The 21095-nt window shown below is 41.5% G+C and overlaps 2 protein-coding genes across 2 annotated transcripts; both read right to left on the bottom strand.

Moving 5' to 3' along the window:
• Positions 1-31: 31 nt before the first annotated feature.
• Positions 32-13108, bottom strand: copa (COPI coat complex subunit alpha). The gene is made up of 30 exons (XM_056390891.1): positions 12896-13108; positions 12423-12536; positions 12262-12335; positions 11681-11761; positions 11463-11539; positions 11065-11174; positions 9171-9280; positions 8212-8311; positions 7776-7994; positions 7120-7270; positions 6930-6996; positions 6745-6820; positions 6485-6567; positions 5925-6150; positions 5285-5423; positions 4513-4675; positions 4237-4383; positions 3772-3961; positions 3572-3667; positions 3362-3450; positions 3140-3263; positions 2780-2869; positions 2550-2653; positions 2256-2402; positions 1978-2118; positions 1643-1825; positions 1420-1530; positions 1119-1280; positions 797-991; positions 32-428 (listed from the first exon to the last, which is right to left on the bottom strand). Exons 1-30 carry the CDS (start codon positions 12933-12935, stop codon positions 369-371), a joined length of 3669 nt encoding a protein of 1222 aa, XP_056246866.1. The 5' UTR covers positions 12936-13108; the 3' UTR covers positions 32-368.
• Positions 13109-14467: 1359 nt separating this feature from the next.
• On the bottom strand, positions 14468-20593 carry pex19 (peroxisomal biogenesis factor 19). The gene is made up of 8 exons (XM_056392348.1): positions 20453-20593; positions 18850-18938; positions 18028-18190; positions 17844-17929; positions 17573-17746; positions 17313-17483; positions 16996-17040; positions 14468-16132 (listed from the first exon to the last, which is right to left on the bottom strand). Exons 1-8 carry the CDS (start codon positions 20514-20516, stop codon positions 16046-16048), a joined length of 879 nt encoding a protein of 292 aa, XP_056248323.1. The 5' UTR covers positions 20517-20593; the 3' UTR covers positions 14468-16045.
• Positions 20594-21095: the final 502 nt, after the last annotated feature.

Consider the following 21095-nt stretch of genomic DNA (forward strand, 5'->3'; position numbering starts at 1 on the left):
ACACATCAAAAACACCACAGGAATCAAAACATTTCCATTCAATCCCGAGTATTTTTATTTTTCCACCAGATACACAGAGCAGTGCTGCTCACTTTGAATTATTCATCTCATACAAGTCAGAAGAGAGAAGACAGGTTTACAGCTCTAATAAAGCCACAGCACAGAAAGGACGCAGCAGCAGATACAAGAAAAAGCTTTTTAGCAGGATATATGGTGCATGGAATTAAGATTGTTGAAAGGATTTAATAGGTTTCACACCACTGTGAGCAAACATATATCTATGCTTTAATTTCTCATGTCAATAATTGTATTATTTCTACAGAGTGCGGAGGTGTTTCGCTGAACAGATTCTTCTTCTCCACGTCCTCTTAACGGAACTGAAGTGGACTCACACGCAGGCCGATCACATCCTTACCAATCTCTGTCACCTGGAAAATGAGGTGAAATGAAAGGTTAAAGGTTACAAGAGGGAAAAAGTTTAATATAATCACTAACTAATCTATTTCTCTATTTGGTGTTTTGTTATTATTTTAATGAATATACCCACACAGCCACCAAGATGCCCCATGGTTAAAGTGCTGGACTAAATAATGTGAGGTGTTTCTACTTTTTTGTCCTTCATTGAAAAGTAGACTTTATGGCAGAACAGTTTGGATTATGTTAGACTGTACCGGTGTACCTAATAAAATGGGTACTGAGTGAAAACTTTCATCTCTTAGTGTACAACAACACTTGCTTCTAAATTGTGCATCTGTCGTTAATATTGAGACAATTTTTTTTATCTGTCTGGACCTACCTGTGTGACCCTGCAGATCTGGCCTTTGTATGTAGGACAGTAGCAGGCTCCAGACAGAGGGCACTTCTCAACAGGGCGTCCACGGTACAGGGGGACAAAAGAGGCACCGCACAGGTCAAATGGATTGTGGGGGTCATAGTTCAACTGGTGGGCGTCTGTCAAGGTCTTCTCACAAGCAGCCAAAATCTTGCGAGTCTGAAAGGCAGGGAAAGATTCAACGTAACGATAAGAGATGAGAAAACCGTCATGTTCTTTCCATTTAAAAATGAAGCCTTTAATATCATATCCAAGTCAATTAATCTATAGATGTCGCACAACCAACCTGCTGTGCAACATCTGGCTTCGGCCCCAGTTCCAGCAGGCGTCGTGCAAAGCCGGCAGCTGTCTTGAAGTTACGCAGTTTGAAGAAGAGGTTCAGAGCTGTACGCAACACCAGCACCATGTGGACGGGCTGGAGATTACAGTGGGTGAAATAAGCAGCCATCTGCAAGGGAAAAAAACACACACAAGTCAGAAAATGAAGCTGAGGAATGAAACAAATGTATCATAATTAATCACAAGGTCTAAACTTAGACTATGACAACAGCTTTGATACTCAATTAAGGCACAGCCCAGATTTTTACCTCACACAGCCTCTTCTGCTGTTCCAGTGTGTCTTTAGGCAGCTTCTTCCTCTCTGTCTCCATGGTCAGACCCACTATGTACTCTCTGCAAATTGTGATCAGCTGCTGAGCCTGAAACACACACAAATCCCAATCACAAAGGCGAAACAAGCACATTTAATACACTCACATTTCTAAGTGTACATTTGAACTGACTGCAATTCAAAGTAGGTCCGGCGCTCACCTCTGCAATTTCCTGCTTGTTATCAACCACCAGCAGGGGCACAGAAAGCAGGATGGCTCTAAAGCGCTCGACAGCTTCCTCAAAGCGCCCAGCAGTGGTCAGCTGGTAGCACTGCTGCAGGCGGGAGATGAGGTCGGAGAGGCGCAGGCCCACAGCAGGCAGACCCTGCTTCGCCCCACAGTCCTTAAAAAAAAAATTCATTATATTTATGATTTATTAAAAATGTTATTGCAAAGCGAACACCTACAAAGAAAAATAGACAATAAATGTACATCACTGCAAAAACCAGACAAACCTACTGTGATTGTTATTAAGAACAAAAGTAACAGCTGTACCTTCCAGTTCCTCTGGGGATGGCTGCGCAGGCAGGGCAGGGAAGGCAGTGCCAGGTAACAGGTGCGGCCTCTGGACAGAGTCTGCATGAACAGCGACTTGTATGGGCCAAAGTTCACAACTCCCACCTGGTCGTGGAGCAGCTGTGGTACAGAAGGGGAATGATATCCAATTAGTGACTGGCCACAACCTCAGGCAATTTTATATACATTGTTTATTTAAAAGAGTAATATAAAATAAAAAGCGAAAAATACAAATTGATATCACGTTGATAACATACTCTCATGGCTGTTTCGAAGGAGCCAGCCAGGACGTGGTCCACTGGCAGCTGGGAGTTGTTGCACCACATCTGGGTCGGACTCATGCCCTTGGTCGGTGGGACAAAGAAGCCATCTTCTGCTCCTCCACCTGCACCAGCTGGAATGTCCTGATGGTTAGAAACAAGAGAAAGATGTTGTAATGAGACAATTCAAAATTTACCATCAACAGTGAGCTACACCGGTAAGAAGATTCAGAAGCTCAGAGGCCCCTGTTTCAATCCTGAAAGGATTTGTAATGATGAAGCTCCTCTCACCAGCTCTGGAGGAAGGTCCAGGTCTTCCTCCACCTCCCAGCCTCCTCCCTCCTCTCTCACCACTCCTTCATCCCCTAATCCTTCCTGGGCATCCATGAAACCATCTGAGACACAGAGAATAATGGGAGAGAGAATTCTTTTATACAATTTCTACACCGCTGCTGTATTGATGGTGTGGCCCATTCTACTCACTAAAAGGTCAGGTCAAAATATTTTTAAAATCAATTCACCTTCATCCAGCTGAAGCTCAGCATCGTCTCCCCAGCCCTCGCCTCCTGGAGCTTCCATGTCCAGATCGGCGGCCATCTGACCTGCCTTCCCTACAAGAGAGAAAACACTGTTCTCACTCTGGCCACATGTTTCCACGGGTGATCTCATTTTATTTTTGAGTTTCAGTGCATTTTAAAAATGAAAAACACTTCTCACTGGTGTACATCAGGACAGCAGTTAACTGAAACTTGTCACAATTAATCAATGGTCTTTCTTGAAAGGAACATGGACACTCCATATATAGGCATGCATATATACATATTCTGAATACACACGTCATGTATATGTGCATCTGTCATGTGTCAAGGCTGATGACTCACCCTTCGCTGCAATGGCTCCCTCAAAGAAGCCCTTTGATACAGTCAGCAGAGGCCAGTTGGTGTCCAGAGGGTTGATGGGTGGAGGAGGCTGCAGCAGCTGTGCATTTGGATCAACCTCTGGCACCTATGAGACAAGATCCACCATTATTATATCTTTAAAATAATGTATTTATCAAAGAACAAAGAGTGACTTTACAGTGAGAGAATCTTTTCCCAACACACCGTCTCCTTTTCTGGGTCAAAGGTCTCCTTTAGCGCCTCAGCCTCTTCGTCCAGCCCGTGGGTGGCTGCAGTCAGGTAAGCCAGAGACTCTGCAAACATGCACACAAACAGTTGCATGAGTTGGCTCTTTGTTTGTTTGTTAACAATGTAAAAGAAAGGAAACGCTTCCTATTGAACCTAACTGTTAATTTTGAATGATTTTTAACTCACTCTGTCCACAGTTCTTCAAGATGCGGACCCTCTCACTGACGTCTCCCAGGTAGAGAGCTGCCTGGTAGTGACCGCTCATGTCCTTTCTGATCTCAGCTACACATAAAGAGAACACAGATATTAGATGTACTATAAGGTGACTGACACTCAAGACATGATGAAAACACAGCACATCCTTTACTACAGTCTCCACCACTCACCGATCTTCATCATCTTGCGCAGCTTGGCCAGATTGCCAGTGATGAGGTACAGGAAGGTGAGCTTGTCAAAGTTCTTGGTCCTCTGGTAGCACATTTCCACGACCTGGTGGTGACCCTGCAGCAGCGCTGCCTCGCCCAGACGCTCCCAGCAGCTGCGCTCATCCAGGGCCTTGGCTGCCTCCAGCGCCACCTGGAAGTATTCAGTGAAAGAAATGATGGGAAAAAAAATAGAGTATTTTAACTATCTCATGAAAAAAACTGAGCCGACAACAGAGGGACAACACAAACGAGTGAAAATATTATTCTAGAGGTAATTTTTGCATATCAGAAAATATAGCAGCATCAACATATATGTAAACATATGTGCATAAACAAAAAACATTACAGAATATAATTCAGTAAAAGGTACATGTGGTAAATTAGATACTGTGTCCTAATTATACAGTTTGTCTAACAGCAACACACCTCAATGTTGCCACACTCCAGAGCCAGACTAAAGCGTGTCTTCTCATCTTTGACAAAGTGCAGCGCCACCTCAGGGTAGCCCTTCTTCTGCAGGTAGGCAATGATGGACTGGCCCACCAGTTTGGCGTTACGCACCATGTGAAGCACCTGGAGGGGAAAACCGTAACAGTAATGATATCAGAACTAGCATGTGTGGGAACGAAATCAGTGCCAATACAAAGTAAAAAATGTCTTTCATATTCACATTCACACAAACAGCAATCATCACAGACTCGCCTCATCGTATTTGCGGTTGACCAGGGCCAGTTTGAAGCGGTACTCCGTGGGGTCGATGGTGAGGACACGCGGCCTACACTCCCTGTCCAGGCAGTAAACACTGTTGCCTCTCACACGGGTCACATAGATGGGCAGGTCCAGGGTCCTGATGATGCCATGATCACTGCAGGGACACAATGAAAGTAGCATTTTAAGAGTTTTTCAGAAAAAAAAAAAGAAAAGAAAAAACAAACCATCACGAATTGATGAGTAAGGCCCTCTGGCTTTCTAATGTAAAGCCATATATGTGGACGAATAAAGTGTATTTCTGTTCAGCAACAACCACCAGTTTGCTGACAACATGCCAAGTCTGTTCAGAACTGAAATGAGGTAATCCCCTCTGCTGCACATCAAGTTTCTGAAGGTAGAAGTGTGCGATGAGTCAAGTCTTTGTGGTGAAGGGAACTTAGACTTACCTTCTAAAGAGCACAAATTTGTTTTTAACATGGTCTAACAAGCACTCATGTAGCCTCTGCATCTGGTGCCTCTGCACTTAAAAAAAAAAACCTCTTTCATCTTTAAAATGAGGTCAGTCACAGCTGACAGCAACTGGAAAACGTGTGCCAACCACCAGTCAGTCAAGCATTTACATTTTGGCTTGATCAGTTTACACCTCCAGCCATTCTGGTGCTTTCTCAGCAAGATCTTCCTCTGTTCTACATGTCTAGTTTACTGATCGGAATTAAAATGCAGGCGAGTGTTAGGTGATACAGCATTTCTCAGCAGCTCATACCCAGAGGTGAGGGCGTATTTGATGTGGTTGGAGGTGGTGTAGATGAAGACTCCACTCTCGTCCCAGGCTCCACTCTTCACTCTGATGTTCTCATGAATGTTGCAGAGGCTCTCCAGTTTACGGTTGCAGATCATGATGGCTGAAGGACGAAAAGAGGGAAGATTGTTTTTTTTTTTCTTTTCTAAAGAGCTTAACGTCAAGTTTGAACTTTCTTTGATCAGCTGAGAACTGGCATTAGAGGTCTTGAAATGTGTTTTTGCAGTTTGAATCAATGACACCATTTTCCCCCCACAAGTTTCTTTGAAGCAAAAATTGATGCAAAAAGGGGAAATGAGAGCAGGAGATTTTGCCCCTGGACAAAATAATTCTATTTGCTGTGTTGTGTATGAATTTGTGTGGTTTACCAGTTCATTACCACAACCCTGAGAAAATTACTTTACTGGAGTCATGATGTGCGTGGGTGAAATAGAATTACTGCCTGTCCCTGCTTATTATAAGTCTGTTTAAACACAGATCACGGCTGAGTGAGTTAGAAACGTTTCAGTGCTTCAGCCATGGCAGCACAAACAAGATAAAGATGTTGTGCCTCTCTGATAAGTATCCTTGCCTGTACCTGCAGATATTCATCTTATCTACTCACCGTGTTTAGCAAGCAGAGCCACATGGCTGGTGTCGGCGCTCCACACCACGTACTTGACCTTGGCAATCTTGACGGTGGCCAGGGAGCGTTTCTGCTGAACGTCGAAAAGCGTGACGCCGTCGGCATCGCGCAGCAGCAGCGAGCCCGTCCCTGCGTAGAAGATTTCCTCGCAGCTTGGCACCTGAACTTTCTTCACAATTTCGTTCTTCAAGTTCTTAATCAGCAGCTGCAAAGGAGAGGGGGATCATTTCAGAAGAGTTGATGTGTAACTTTATCATCTTGGAATGTGAATACCTAAAATTTGCTTGATAAACAATCAAGACTTTCTCCTCTCGAAAATTGGTATTATTATCATGAATTAAACTGTATATGTATTTGAAGAAATATAAAACACACAAAGAAAAATATTTAAAACTTACATCCCTATGATTAGCTATTTCAGCCTGTCTAAACTAAGTTTCAAAACTCTTTATCAGATCTTTGACTTGATTTAAAGACCAATGCCCCTCTGTTCTTTTTCAATACATTTCCCTACTTTGTAAACCTGTAAATGGACTTACAGAGTGCATCCGGTCCAGGACGGCGAATCTGTTCCTGGCCACCCAGACTGCTGTCAGACCTGAGGATCTCTTCCCCTCCGGAGCTGAGAAAAGACGGGAACTGTGTTACTTTGGTCACTAAGTGCAGTACATTTAAAAGGGATTCAACTGGGCATCATCATCATCATCATCATCAACATCTTGAATGACAAATATATCTCAGTTTAAAAAGCAACATTTGAGGGAAAAGGTATAAGATTTGGGATTTGAGGTTTTAGTACCATCAGGGTTCTGAGAGTCACTTTCTTTGGGAATAGAGTACAAGTCATAGGTGCTGTTCTCCAGGTTGGTCGCCCTCTGCAGGACACACAGAGTATTGCATTAAACACATACTCCATAAATATAAGCATCTGTATATACAGTGAGAGATTAGTGTGCAAGTGTGTTTTGATTGAGAGGTACTTACAGTGCAGAGCAGGACGGCGTTCTCAGCAGGGTTGTAAGACATGCTGAACACTGGAAACTTTGACCCACTTGGACAAGATACAAGCAAAACAACGTGTTACAATCTCTCATATCAAAATATTTCCACAAGACCTTTCAGAATGAGAGGCGAGATGTTTCACTGCACGCTTCTACCACTAGAAGATAGCTACCTGCGTAGCTGCATGACGGCAGTGTCCTTGCTGCTGTTGAAGTCCAGCTGCCGAAGGAAGCGATCCTTGACGTAGTACAGCATGTTACCGTGCACGGCGTATGCCGGACGCTCGCGCTCCAGCTTGAACACAATCATGCCGCTGTCATGGCCTAAAGAACATACACCAGACCATCTTTTAGTGAAATAATCATACATACACATATATACATATTATATGTTCTTTCCTTTTGGAGAAATTACATATCTGCTCTTTTGCTGTTGCTGATCAGTGTCTTCTTAATACTATCAGTCAAATATAATACTAGCAGTCACCAAAGTAAGACATCTTTAAATCCTGTGCTTAGGGGCTTTATATGCTTTATTTCTGGCACGACAAAGACGGCATAGAGTCCAGAAATCCTGTTTTCAGGAAGAACAATAGTTTTACTCTGAAATGTAAAACAAAGCAACAAGATTATTACGTTTTTAATTTTAAATATAAGTTGACATATTAAGGTCAATTGTAAATGGATTACAATCTTCCCTTTGCATGACAATCCGTTAATAAAAAGTCATTTTCTCTTAAAGGCACAACAAGTGTAATTTCCTTGTCGAGAATACCAAGATTATGATTTTGTTGAACATGTTCAGATACAGACTGGTGTCACAACTCACCTGCAGCAAACAGGTTGAGGTTTGGGTGAGCCCCCAGCACCCAGAAGCGATCGTGGTCCCGACGGAAGGTCTGCACTCCAGTCCTCTTGGACATGTCCCACACGCGGATGCTCTTGTCCTCGGAGTTGGACAGGATGAGCTCCTGACGTGGGTGGAAGACGGCACAGGACACGTTGTTGTAGTGACCGCGGCATGTATCCAGCTCCCATGCCTTGGATTCTGGACCGGGGGAGAAAGAGGTGTTAGAAGAGATAAAAAGGGTGTAAAGCGAGTTTACTTATCAAGTGTTCCTGAATGATGATGGACCCTTACTTTTATTTTTGATCTAAAACACAAATAATAAAATCAAAAACTGTCAGTAGCATTTGACTTTTAATGGACACGGGGCAAAAGGTTGTTAGTGGATTGCCAACTAGTCCTGTGTAACGTCACTCACCATTCATTCTCCAGATCTTGACCTGCCTGTCATCAGCTCCAGACACGATGAGAGGCATGCTGGGGTGGAAGGCTGCCCAATTGACCCCCCGGTCGTGACCCTGGACACAGACACACAACCTCAAGTCATACAAATCCAAACAAAAAAAAAAATCCATCACCTGTGCAAGCACTGAAGGCAAGGACTGAAGCCGTAGTGAACACTAAAACACCAACGGCCCTCTTTGGAAGAAATTTAATTTAATGTCAAAATACAGCAAAATAAAATCTTTCATCATTTTTAGGTTTATGGAAAAATGTTCATGTTTATTAAAAGGTACAGGAAAAGTACATTATAGATTCCCTAAGGTGCTGAGATCTTTATCCTTTGTCACCTTCACTACCAGCTCCAGAGAAGTCCAAAGATGTGTGACTGTGCTTGTGTCATGATTTTCCATTGCTTGCAGCTATTGTTATTGATTTATTGATGTTAAAACCCAGACCAGGAGATATAATTCTATTTCCTTAGTCTGGACATCTCTCGGCCTTGAGAAGCAATATAATTCAGGACTCAAAAACAACACAGAAGAACATGATGTAATTTAAATCAAACCCCATTCATGGTATTTTCCATTAACAGGACCGACACTTGGAAGTCAGCGACCATTTGGAAAATCTCTTTACAATGCTCACTTGTTTTTCTTTGGCTTTTCAGTGGAAATGATGGATTTAATGATTAATGAGAGGATTTTACTGTAGCTTCACTCAGAAGATCATTACAGTTAAAATGTTCCTTCCTGAAAATGAATGGACACAGATAAATGAATTTTTAAAAGAGGTTTGAAGTGAGCACAGCACCTTGGGCAGAAGAGGAATCTTCTATCACTTATCTATCATTTTCTGTTTGATTCCTTCCAACGGCTCACACACATCTGGCTACACAATATAACTGAAACCGTATGTGTAAAAGATGCTGCTCACCTCAAGGACATGCTTGACGACAGCATCTGAGGCACCAAACAAGTCAACGCCAGAGATGCCGCGCACTTCCGTCTCCACAGCACCAGGAGACAGGTTCTTCTTCCTCAGACCTGGAACCAACATTCAGAGCACCACGTGCAAGGGGGAGCCACATTCATGATACACAGGGCACAACGTGAGTATAAGGGAGAAGAAAAACACAATGCAAGTCAACAAAACAATCAAATATGAAACAATATGATGGAAGCACAGACCACAGACAGGTAATTTCAAGGAGGGAGAACTGTTGGACTACTGAACACACACACAGGGTTGAAACACACCAACACAACCTCTGTTCTCTCATTCCCTGCCAACTTGAGTCTGGAAACAATCATGGCTGTAGCAGTACTGTTGATTGGGTTAATGAATCACTGGCTTAGAGAAGAAAATCACAATTACTCATTATTTGATTGGACAACAGAGCGAGATTACCGATTACATCACAGACTCAAATGAGAAGAAAAAACAAAAAGGATTGAGAAAACATAGCTTGCGTTCATGATTCCTGCCCGTTAAAATGATGTGGTGAACAGATAGCTCAACAGCAAGGAGAGATGACACAGAGGGAAAGAGATGGCACTAGGAACCCATGTGCAGGTGTGGATGTTTCCAGGGAGAGCATGGGATAAGGAGGACACCACAGGGAGGGCATGTGGACTTGGCTGATGGGCATGGGGTGGGTGGGTGGTTGGTGGGTGGCTGCTGCTGTTGTAAAGACGTGCTCTGATGGGGCGCTGGATGTCAGGAGTATGAGCTTTGAAATTTGCTTTCTTAGAGGCTCGTGCATGTCAGGATGTTCGATTCACATGCGGAGTTAATAGACTCGGTTACGGGTTAGGAATGAAGTTGATAACGATATGGCGACTAATGCTACAGGAAATATAAACACTGTTGTATATTTCATGTTATATTTTGAGTAGTAGAGCCAGCCGCGCAAATGTCATGCCAGGAGGAGTATGTGAACATTTCAACAAGATCAGTACTGAGGACCTTTCAGTCCGTAAAGAATACACTTTCAAACCAGTTAGTAGTGATGGCTGTTATTGTTTCTTGATGCAATTTAAATGACTGAAAACAAATTACAGTATAGAAAGCAGAATGGGCTTCGAATAATGAAAGTATAAGTACAGCGACCCTTTCTTTAAAGCTAAAAATGACGGCTGTGCAAGTAACATGGGTGTTAAGCATGAAAACTGTGCACCCTGCTATGACATCACATGATCTAAGAGTTCATAAGAACAGTATGGATGGATGCAATCATGCTCAAAGTTGGAAAATGTGAAAGCAAATAAATCCCCAGGACAGGAGACGGATCCACATCTTAGGCATGACCATGTGTAAGAAAGTGATAGGAAATGTGAGCTAATTAATGATTTAGTTAGTGAGAGGATGAGCAGATTAAAGAACATGAAACAAGAAGCAAAAAACACCAACAACAAAAACTCAATAGCATGCAGAAGCACAGAAACACCTCTCCCATTTCGAGTTTGTCTTTTTTACCTACATCTTGCAACTTTCTGATCTGTAACCTATGTCTTCATTCAGAATGCGTATTTACAGTGTGTATTATTTCATCAAGAAATACCACACTCTAAATATGTTCTGACATTGCATCTATTTTCCTGTCTCTGCCTGTCCTGAAAGGAGAAGTGTTTCTGCAAGTCGCCCACAGAGATTTGTCATCTACAAGTTGGAGAGGCAGAAGAGGTGGTTCAGGACTTGATATTCGTCCTGTACCTACATCTTCCTTATCCTCTGTACCACTCTGCCCCCTCCCCACTACCACCCCCACTCCCCCCCCCCCCCCAAACCCAGGTTGCTGTCCTTCTGTCCACCATCCCCAAGCCCTCACCGGAGATATCCCACACTCGCACAGTCTGGTCCAGACTGGCGGAAACCACCAGGTCCTCGGATGGATGGAACTGGGCGCACATCACGTAGTGATTGTGGCCGGTCAGCACACTGTGGACGAGAGGGGAAACACAGGGTACATTCAAATATTTTAGAACACAGTGTGACTGGTTGCGATGATGAAACAAAACAGATGTTGCAGTACGATGAATTTGACCAACAGCATAATCAAGTTCTTTGTTGGGAAAATGAGAATACCGGCACCAGGCTTACATTTAGGATGTGAAATATTTTTCTGGGATCTCAGAACTTGTAAAATCAAGATAAATTCCAAATATGTCTTTCTTTTGTGTGATTATATGAAACAGGGAAAACAGTTCAAGCTAAATTGTGTCTTACCAGACGCAGGTCCTGGACTGCCAGTTCCAGATGCGTATAGTCTGGTCATCTGAGGCACTCAGAATCCAGGGGTACTCCTACAGGCAGTAAAATGGTATAATTCATTCATTCATTTCAGACTTTTTTTTCCCCACATGGGCAATAAAATATATTTGCCCCTCAAAAGCAATGATGAAATAGATAAGAAATGTGTATTTTAAACTGGCATAGTAACTCACATGGTGAAAGAAGGTGGTTCTGATGTAGTCAAGGTGTCCAAGGAGGGTGAAGAGGCAGCGTCTCAGCTTGTAGTTCCACACCTGGTCAAAACAGGAATATTTACTCAGCATATACAGGTATAACATGCTGATGAAATAATAAATCCACAAGAAATAATACTACCATGAAACAAACCATTAAACATCACTGGAAAGTCTCTCCTTCCATTGATTTATTGGTAATTAGATTGGGTGAGTTGGTGAGTTGCTCCAGCTGGGTGTGTGTCCTACATCATAGTAGGTGACAAAACTGTGAGTAATCGCTAACCTTGATATTTGCCATTTGAAGAATCCATTTGTTAATTCATATACCTTGAAATGATAGTTTGCATAGCCACCATTTATGACTACTACACCATTTATGTTTCCCAAGCTGTGGGTAGTGGAGTTAACTTAGTGTGAGAGGACTTTTCTTTGAAACTGTATTTCATTTGTCTAACCATAATTTCGTTCATTTAACAGTATTGCAAACCCAGACAAGTGCCTCCACTGTCTCCCTCCTCTTCATTCACTTCATTTCTTCATGGCAAACGCAACCTCACCTTGATTTTGTAATCATCTCCTCCAGACACAAACAGAGGCTGCTGTTTGTGGAAATCGATGCCTCTGACGGGACCTGTGGGCAACGACACGTCAGTCAAATTGCATATCTATCAAGATCACAGCATGGATGTTGGAGTAATAATAAATATCACTGTTTTACCGTCATGCTCATCAAACTTGTCAATCAGAGTGCACATCCGATAGTCCCACAGCTGGATGACTCCGTTGTGCAAACTTGCAAGAACCCATGGCCTTTTGGGATGAAAACTTAGGCCTGAAATATAAAATAGCCAATTAGCTAACAATAACATTTACAAACAGGCCATTTGAGATATAATCTTACTAAACCGTATATGCGGCAAAGAAACCATGTTTAGCAGTAAAGTCTAACCACATAGTGCAGTTTGTTATGTTAGCTAGCCTATACAGCTAAAGAAATGTTGGGGTAGTGTCAACGTCACTATAAATAGACATAGGATGTGATATAGATGATTCGACAAAAGAGTTTGTGATACACGAGCCGTTTGATCAAGGGATGTATTCATTTACAGACACAGCTTTAATGGAATAAATTCCTGAGCCGGATAACTACAGCTAGGTAACGTTAGCTCCTATGCTAACCGAATCTCTTACCTTTAACACGGGCCGACTTCGTTTCAAATTTCGTTAACATTGTCACTGGGCGGTTGTAAAGGTCGTAATTTTAATGCTCCGGTAAAATAAAACTCCACAACAAGCATAAAAACAGATAAATAGTCCAGAAACAGGTGAAGTCAGACGGCCTAGTCGCCTTCGCCCATTTAGCCGAGTCTCCTTTTTCCTGACACGTAGCCCGTTCTGTCTTCCGGCTGTGAACAATAAAGTTGTGAAGTAAAAATCTGACGCAGAAAGCGCCACGGCGGCGGCATATAGAAATACAACACATAGAACTGAATTGACAAGCGTCACGATGGGAAAATAAAAACATAACATATCTAAATAGCAAATTTCTATACAGGCAAAACGCAAAAGGGTCGCATATAAAATGAATTGATGAGACCATTGAGTGTCATATCTATACTGTTGAGGAAACAGTCTCACTACCAAGTCCATTTAGTAGCTGTTCTGGAGCTCTCTGTAATATCACAAGATCTTCATCAGCAGATATAGTTTGCCAATGGAAATGTAAATATTCACATTTCCATTTTTCTGTGCTCTTTAAAGACTGCTGAAGCGAAGTTCAAAGTTCTTTCATGGCCTTGTGAACAGCAGCTCCAGAGAAAACAAGGTCTGTCTCGTAGCCTAGCTGTTCTGGAGCTTTCAGTCCTAATATATGAATCTCAAGTGCTTTTTTTCAGTGCTCAGAAAAAATAGAAACATGAACATCTGCAATTCCATGGCAACTGACAAAATTCCATCTGCTGATGAAGATCATGTGATATGATTTAAAGCTGCAGCACAGTTGCTACCAAAGTTGACCTTGTGGTTAGCTTGTTTTCCAAACTCCTTCTGCTGTTTCCCAAATCAAGATTAAACGGTGAATGTCAGCTATTCCTGTACTGTTACTAATGGTGGAAGAAGCATTTAGATGTTGAGTGCGAAAAGTTCATCAGTGACCTTGGAAAAAGTGGTTTTTACAGTCTCTCTCACACACACAGAACTAAATGGTCCACTTTATTTGTTTATTCTGGAGTTTCATCTTCATCTCATTGTCTTCATCAGTGGATAGAGTTTGCTTGGTAGAAGAATAATTAAAACAAACTCAACAAAAAAACTCCATAAAAAGCTAGTAAGTGGACCTTTAATTGAGATTTACATTTTTTCAAAATACAATAAAATTAACAATACCTTAGTTAAAGCAGTATTACTTACATAGCTTATTATTCAGCTTTTCATATGTCCATGGACCTAAATACAGCGTTATATGTTTTTTTCTCAAAGCTTTTATGTTCTGGTCTTAAATCTCAATTTTGTGCAGTTGAAATGACAAATAAAACTTAAACTTGAAACTTTATGATATAACCAGGCATCATATTTTATATGCCAAACATAGTTTCATCATCTGCAAAGTAACCTGTCACTATAGTTGACCTGTATGAAATGTAGTGAAATGGAGGCATAAAAACTGGAATACATAAGTACCTAAAACTGCACAGTACCTTCCTTATATTCTACCACTGCACTGATGCAATGAAAGCAATAATGACTAATAATTCACAACAAAAATCAATTTGCAATATATCATTATTTTATTTCATATATTTACAAAAACAAAACAAAATAGTGTCAAATGACAGGCTGCATTTTTGTAACGGTGCTCTGGGCATGTTTGCATTGGCCCTGAGAGTTGAAACGATTGCACCCCCCGCTATGGACCTCCACCGCAGCCTCCCCTCAGCTGTGTTTGATGTAAATTTGATCTCTTTTCAGTGCATGGCTGACTGAATCCTTTCACAGTAGTACCCCTTTATTATACAGTTGTTGATGAGCTGATGGTCGTGTGATTTCTAGACCTCTCTGTAGTGACTGCGGTAAGCTTTTGTTCACTGGCGATAGCGGCCGGTGAAAACTGGCCGTTGGAGTAAACAAACCAACCGACCACAGCCAAAATGTGCTATCAAGAGGCTGTTGATGTCCTTACCCAACAGTGCATCTGCATCAATTATAGACATGTTTCTCTTCCTCTGCCTGTCAGCTTTTCTGGAAAGAACAATATGTACTTTTAATGGAGGGTACAGAGGATATACGCATATGCTATCAGGTGGTAAACACTCCTGAATACCACTCAAGTGTTTTTCTTTCCTACCAGGGACCCCATACCAAAGAAAACACCACTCAGCACATTAAAAACACGGGGAATCACAAGGGAAGCACTTTGCACAGTAACTCTACACTATAATGATCACTGTAACCACAGCAAAGGCATCCGGGAATCATCATCTCAAACACTTCAAATCAACACCTGGGAATGGGGAATAACACTCAGGGTATGGGTCTTGTTATATTAGTTGGATGAATTACAGTAAGTGCTGGGAACTTCTCATGAGGTCTTCAATCTTCTTTAGTCTTTTTAATTATTTAAATAATTAACAAATGTACACTCTTTTTTTTTTTCTTTCCAGTTTCTTTACACATTAATAAATCATCAACTTGTTAAGTCAAATCCTGTCCAGCCTGCACAGAGACAGAGGTGTGTTAAATACCATAGAATGATCACTAGCTTGGTGTAAACCTTGGATGATCTTTGCAAACTCTTAAACACTACTTTAAAACTATGATCTGAGGTGCTGAGCTGAGTGATAGCAGAATATTCACTTAATTATGAGACCTAAAATAATAACTTAAAGTCATTTTGCAAAGGCACCGTTTATACCCGTGAGGTGGTTTGATAGATTTTACCATGAGGCTAAACAGTATGTAAAAACAATATGGAAAACAGCAGTGGTATTTTTCTTTTTTTTTTTTTTAAAGGAATGCTGTTAAACCTAAACCATGGAGGAGCTGTAGCAACCGCTGAAAAACTAATGCAGAGATGTGAAGATGTTCTCAGTTGTGCGTTGCAGTGATTTTTACAGAGAAGAGAGTGTGTTTGTGTGTGTGGTTCCTGGTGGTTTTCGTGCCTCCTCCTGATGTTGCTGCCATCCACACACCTTCTGCTTAAGGGAGAACAGTGTCGTCGGTCTGGTCACACTCCTGCCCGACCTCTGCTTCTGTCACCCCTTTCCTCACTTCTTCTTCATTGCTGACGCACACAGAGTGATCCTCTGGCTCCAGTGCTTCTGATGGGACTGCGCCGCTACCTCATCACATGATGGAGCACTGCTCTGCCGCCCCGGCCCCCGGCCCTCCAGGGAGGTTGAGTGACTCCATGTCAAAGTTAAATCCGGGAGGCTAAAGGAGAAGAAGAAAGAGAAAGAATACCGTCACGTCTAAGCAAGGGTCGGTCAAAATGATAATACGTAGATACCATGAAATCATATTCATTTATCAGCTGTCAACTTTACCATATAATTTATACACTGATAGCTTTTCCTTTAATATCTGTGGGTGTATTAGGCCATTGAGGAAAATACATTTAACCAACATTAATGGCTGAATTTTATATGATTTTTTCCCTAATGCCATTTAGTACCATTGTTTGTTGGCTATTTAATTGACTAGATTAACTGAAAATACACAGTCCTCCTTAGTTATTTTATCCATAAGCAGTTCATGAGTTGATTTTTCCTGAAAAGTTCCTCTATGCAAACAAATATCATCCTAAAAACATCTTCTGGAGAGGATTTGTGTGATGTTTCAAGATAAACTTGATTTTTTTTAATCAACACTTAAAGAAGAGGCTGCAATGAACGGACAATAAATCAACACATATGCATGAATGGTTTTAGTATAGGTCAGAACATAAAAGGAAACGGAGACTGAGAAGTATGAAGGTGAACATGAGTGTGATTCCTGACTCGGGGATTTGTAATACAGCTGTATACTTGACAATACAGTTTTAGTGTACACTGTGGAGCCCGAGTTTTGTTTACAGGCTGTAGCAAGAACCAAATATCCACAGAGGAACGTGTAAAGGTAGAGATATAGATATAGTGAGAGAATACAGAAAAGCCTCCTTGGCTCCAAATGAGATCAGAAAACGAACTTAAAAATATGATTCAGCAGTGAAACATCTCTTGCTATCATGCTATTCACTAAGGTCACATATAACACATCCAGTGTTGTTCTGTTGACTGAGAACAGTGGAAACTCACCGCATCGCCTGCTAGCTCTTTGGGTGGTTGGCCCAGGTCTTGCAGCTGTAAGCAAAAACATTATAAACTGATGCGTTTCATTCTGAATGAGCCAAAGTCCATTCACATTAAGGTTAGATCAATACAGCCGTTTGTAAGCTGTGCCATCCACTGCCAATGCAATTGGCTTCCTCTTACAGTAGTAGCTATTTAATGTAGGTGTGTATTTTATCTATCACAGTAATGGTTAGATGCAGATTCACAATCCAAATATTGAAGAAGCACAAGGATAAAGACACTGTAACAAACATATTAACGGGCTGAATCTGTGTGTCTACCTTTTGCATCAGGTCCATGATGCTCTCGAACGTGCTCTCTTTATCCTCTGGCGCCTGCTCCTCCTTCTCAAACTGCTTACAGATCTCTCCCATAATGTTGGCCTGCTGTTCATAGCGCTGGTAGTCCTCTGGGCTAAGGCTTGGCTTGTTGGTATCCAACCACTCTGGGTACTGTGAGGGTTAGTGACAGTTATTACAACTGCTATAAAAAAAAAGGGACACAAAGAGGTAAGGTAACTGCTATTAGAACAAAGGCAGACCTTGGCAGTGATCTCTTTGAGAGATGGATAAAGCACTTCCTTAGAGAGAAGATTCTGCATGATGGACTGCATGATGGGCAGAATGTTTCCGTCCTCGCCACCTCCTTCGCCACCCTCATCCAATCCGAGGCCTTCTAGAGCCTTGACAAGATCGTCCCCAGCTAGTCCTGTTGACTATAAGAAAAAAAAAAGAAAAGAAAAACACAATATGGTTAGAAAAGTGTTAAATTAATGCACTGAGCAGTTTCGAAATAATTCTGATTTGACCCACCTGAAGGTTGTCTGCATTTTTGGCCAGGCCACGGAGGGTTTCTTTAAGACAGGAAGTGAATTCTTGTTGGGAGGCGGTGTCACTGCCTATACAGAATACACAGGTACCATTTAGAATACAGTAAGCGCACACACGTGGGGTGGGGTGGGGTGGGGGGGCTAGTAGTGCAAACTGATGACCTTACCAACTTTGCCTGCAGCCTCTGACAGCTTTTGGAAGTGCTGGAGTAACTCTGGCTCCTCCTGGGCCAGCTCCGTCATGGCCTTCTCCCACTCCTCCTTGGCTTGAGCAGCCATTTCCCCCTCAAAGAGACTCTCGAAGAGCTTGCAGTCCTCAAGGAGGGGTGGCTACACAGGGAGACAGGGAACCCGTAAAGTGCTTTCTAGAGACTTGGGAGATGACTCTGGGCATTAAACTGTAATTAACCTGTTTTTAAATTTTACTGTTACTTCTCAGTACTCAATAACTCCTTTGACATCACAGACACACCTTCAAGAACTGGGCAAATGTAACTATAATGTAAATGTAAATGTAAATTTTGGTTACTACAACAAAAACATTCCCTTCAACTGTTAAAGTACTTTTTGATGGACTGTGAAGGTTTGGGGCGGGGCTTGTTGTACTGAACTTTGCAAGCATTGCCATTTACACAACCAGCGACCAGCTGATTGAAACATGTGGCAGCAGCGAATTAGAAAACAAACACAAAAAGAGAACAAGGAACTGACCAAGTCAAGGGCCACTGACCACAGACAAACACAAATACTGTCCATCTTTCAGAGTTGGAAACAGCAACTTGAATTGATCCAAAAAAATCTATTAAGAGACTTTTTTTCCCTTTAACTAAACTAGGCATAGACGGTATTGGCAGAAACTCAAAACCCTAAAGAACTATATACTTGTTAATTTCTCTAATTCCTTGATCTTTAGGTCTTCTATCAAACTAACTTCACTGTTTTAGCCACTTACAGTCAAAGAGAAGTTTAGTTGTTGTGCACATACAGACCTTCTCTGCACCACTGTTGGCTGAGGAGGAAGCAGCTGCAGGTTCAGGGGCCGCAGGGGCCGATGTCTTGTCAAAGTCATCCAACGCACCTGAAAGAAAGAGACGACATTAGAACCACAGCCAGTCAAGAGACTTTTCACAGTTATTCACCCAAATGTAATAATTTTCTAATTGTCTACTCTTTTCCATTTTGTAACATCTTGTGCAGCATATTCCAGCTGATTTTACTGTGTCCAAACCTTAACAGTAACCCTACTATATACTTAATGTTTCTCCCTGGTAGCAACAAGTGTTCCTCGTTTCTGCCTTATGGCCACATTAGAGCAGTCCTACGGATGTTTTCCATTCTTCAGGAGCTCTAACAGGATGACTCTTTCCTTTAATATTATGACACAGAAATTAAGGAATGGCTACATACTATGGCTGCAACTAATAATTATTTCTCAATCACACTTGTTAATCAGTTGGTCTATAAAATGTCAGAAAATAGAGAAAAATGTCCATCGTAATTTCATAGAGGCCAATTTTACGTCTTCAAATTACTCCTATTTGTCCCACAAACAGTCCAAAACCCAAATGTATACATAACAGACTGTAAACTAGCAAATAATTACACGTCAAAGCTTGAACTCGCGATCAACAATCATACAGCTCCTGCACATACATATAGCATTTTAACTCCCATAAAGCAAAAATATTCCCTGAAATTTACACACAGTTGGCGAAACTAAAATAATACAGACCAATTCAACAGCCTTGCAACACCACCTACGTTCATGAAGGCAAACAAAGAAAATATAAAATTTGCTTGTGTCCAACCCTCATTAATCATCTCATGACCCCTCAGATTATTTATTACAGATTTCCATGTCGAGCAGCTGCAACAGCGACATGGTTTACGCATGTGTTATTATCTAATATGTCATATAAGATGATATATCACTGATAAGGGATATTTTCTGCAGAATCGGTACGTTAACTTACATTTTTCGGGGGAAAAAATCCCCTGTACTTTCACGTAAATAGAACTGTGAATGCAGGGCTTTTACTTGTAAAGAGTATTTTGACATTGTGTATTGGAACATGTATTTAAGTAAAGGATCTGAGTACTTCTTCCACCAGTGTTAGTGCAGCCGTGAGGTGTTCACAGAAACATGTTTACATTAAGTAAAAACCAATACCTGCAACAGAAAGGTATTCGCCACATAAAATAGCTCACAAAGGCGAGTGCAGAAAGACTCTATCAAACTGTCCAACTTTCTATGGGTTGAACAAATTCAAGGGCAAAGACATAATGTATTAAAACTGCTCGGTGGATTTGGATCACAGCTAAGGTAGCTAACATTATCATCACATAGCGCTTTATTACAAAGCCACCTGTAACTTTTATTTGCTTGTTTAGGTGAATATTGACGATAATTTGACGATATCTGGGACTCAATACGGAGGTCCCATCGAGCACATAAGCTAACCACACACACATACATACACAGAGGGAGAAGGGGGTCCCAGTGCCACATCGGAGCCCTTCTAACAACCGGAACCAACCATACTAATGTCGTTACCATGTAAGTGAATGTAAATACTTTATGCCATCTCTTACTGTCCAATAACTCGTCCAGTTCTGCGTCGTGTCCAGCGGACGGCTCTCCTGCTCCTGACGCCATGATGTTACCTTCTGCGAACACCCACTGAGCACAGGTCCCCGAAAACTGACGAAAACGTCGCGGAATCTAGGTCGTCATAGCTACGAGCTTGACTTTAAATAAATATGGCGTCATCTGGTGGCAGCGGATAAAATGACAAAAAAAACCTAAACTCCTTGGTGCCATCTGAATAACGTTTTACTTTTACATTATTTAGCATTTATAAGTACTATATACTCTCTCTTGCTCTCTCTTCCCCCTCTTGACTCTCCTTAATATTCTGTTTCCATTTAACCTCTCCCCACTCCTCTCTCCCAAGTGTATGATGTAATTTCCTGTAGGACAATTAATATAAAATATGAATTACCATTGCTAAATTCTTTATCCACAATCAAAAAACCGCCAAATCAACTCCCAAATTCTCTCCTTTTCTCCTAAAACTAAATTCTCTTATCAAATCAGTCGGTTTAATAAACTACAAAAAAGTATTACGTTTTTGACAATTATAGCATCTTTTTCCATGTTACTTCTAACTGAATAATTAATTATTTGTGAATTTATTTATGTACCCCTGTATTTATTTTTTCTTTAAAAAATATA

The sequence above is a fragment of the Seriola aureovittata genome, chromosome 12 (genome assembly GCF_021018895.1).
Source record: "Seriola aureovittata isolate HTS-2021-v1 ecotype China chromosome 12, ASM2101889v1, whole genome shotgun sequence".
Classification (NCBI taxonomy): Eukaryota; Metazoa; Chordata; class Actinopteri; order Carangiformes; family Carangidae; genus Seriola; species Seriola aureovittata.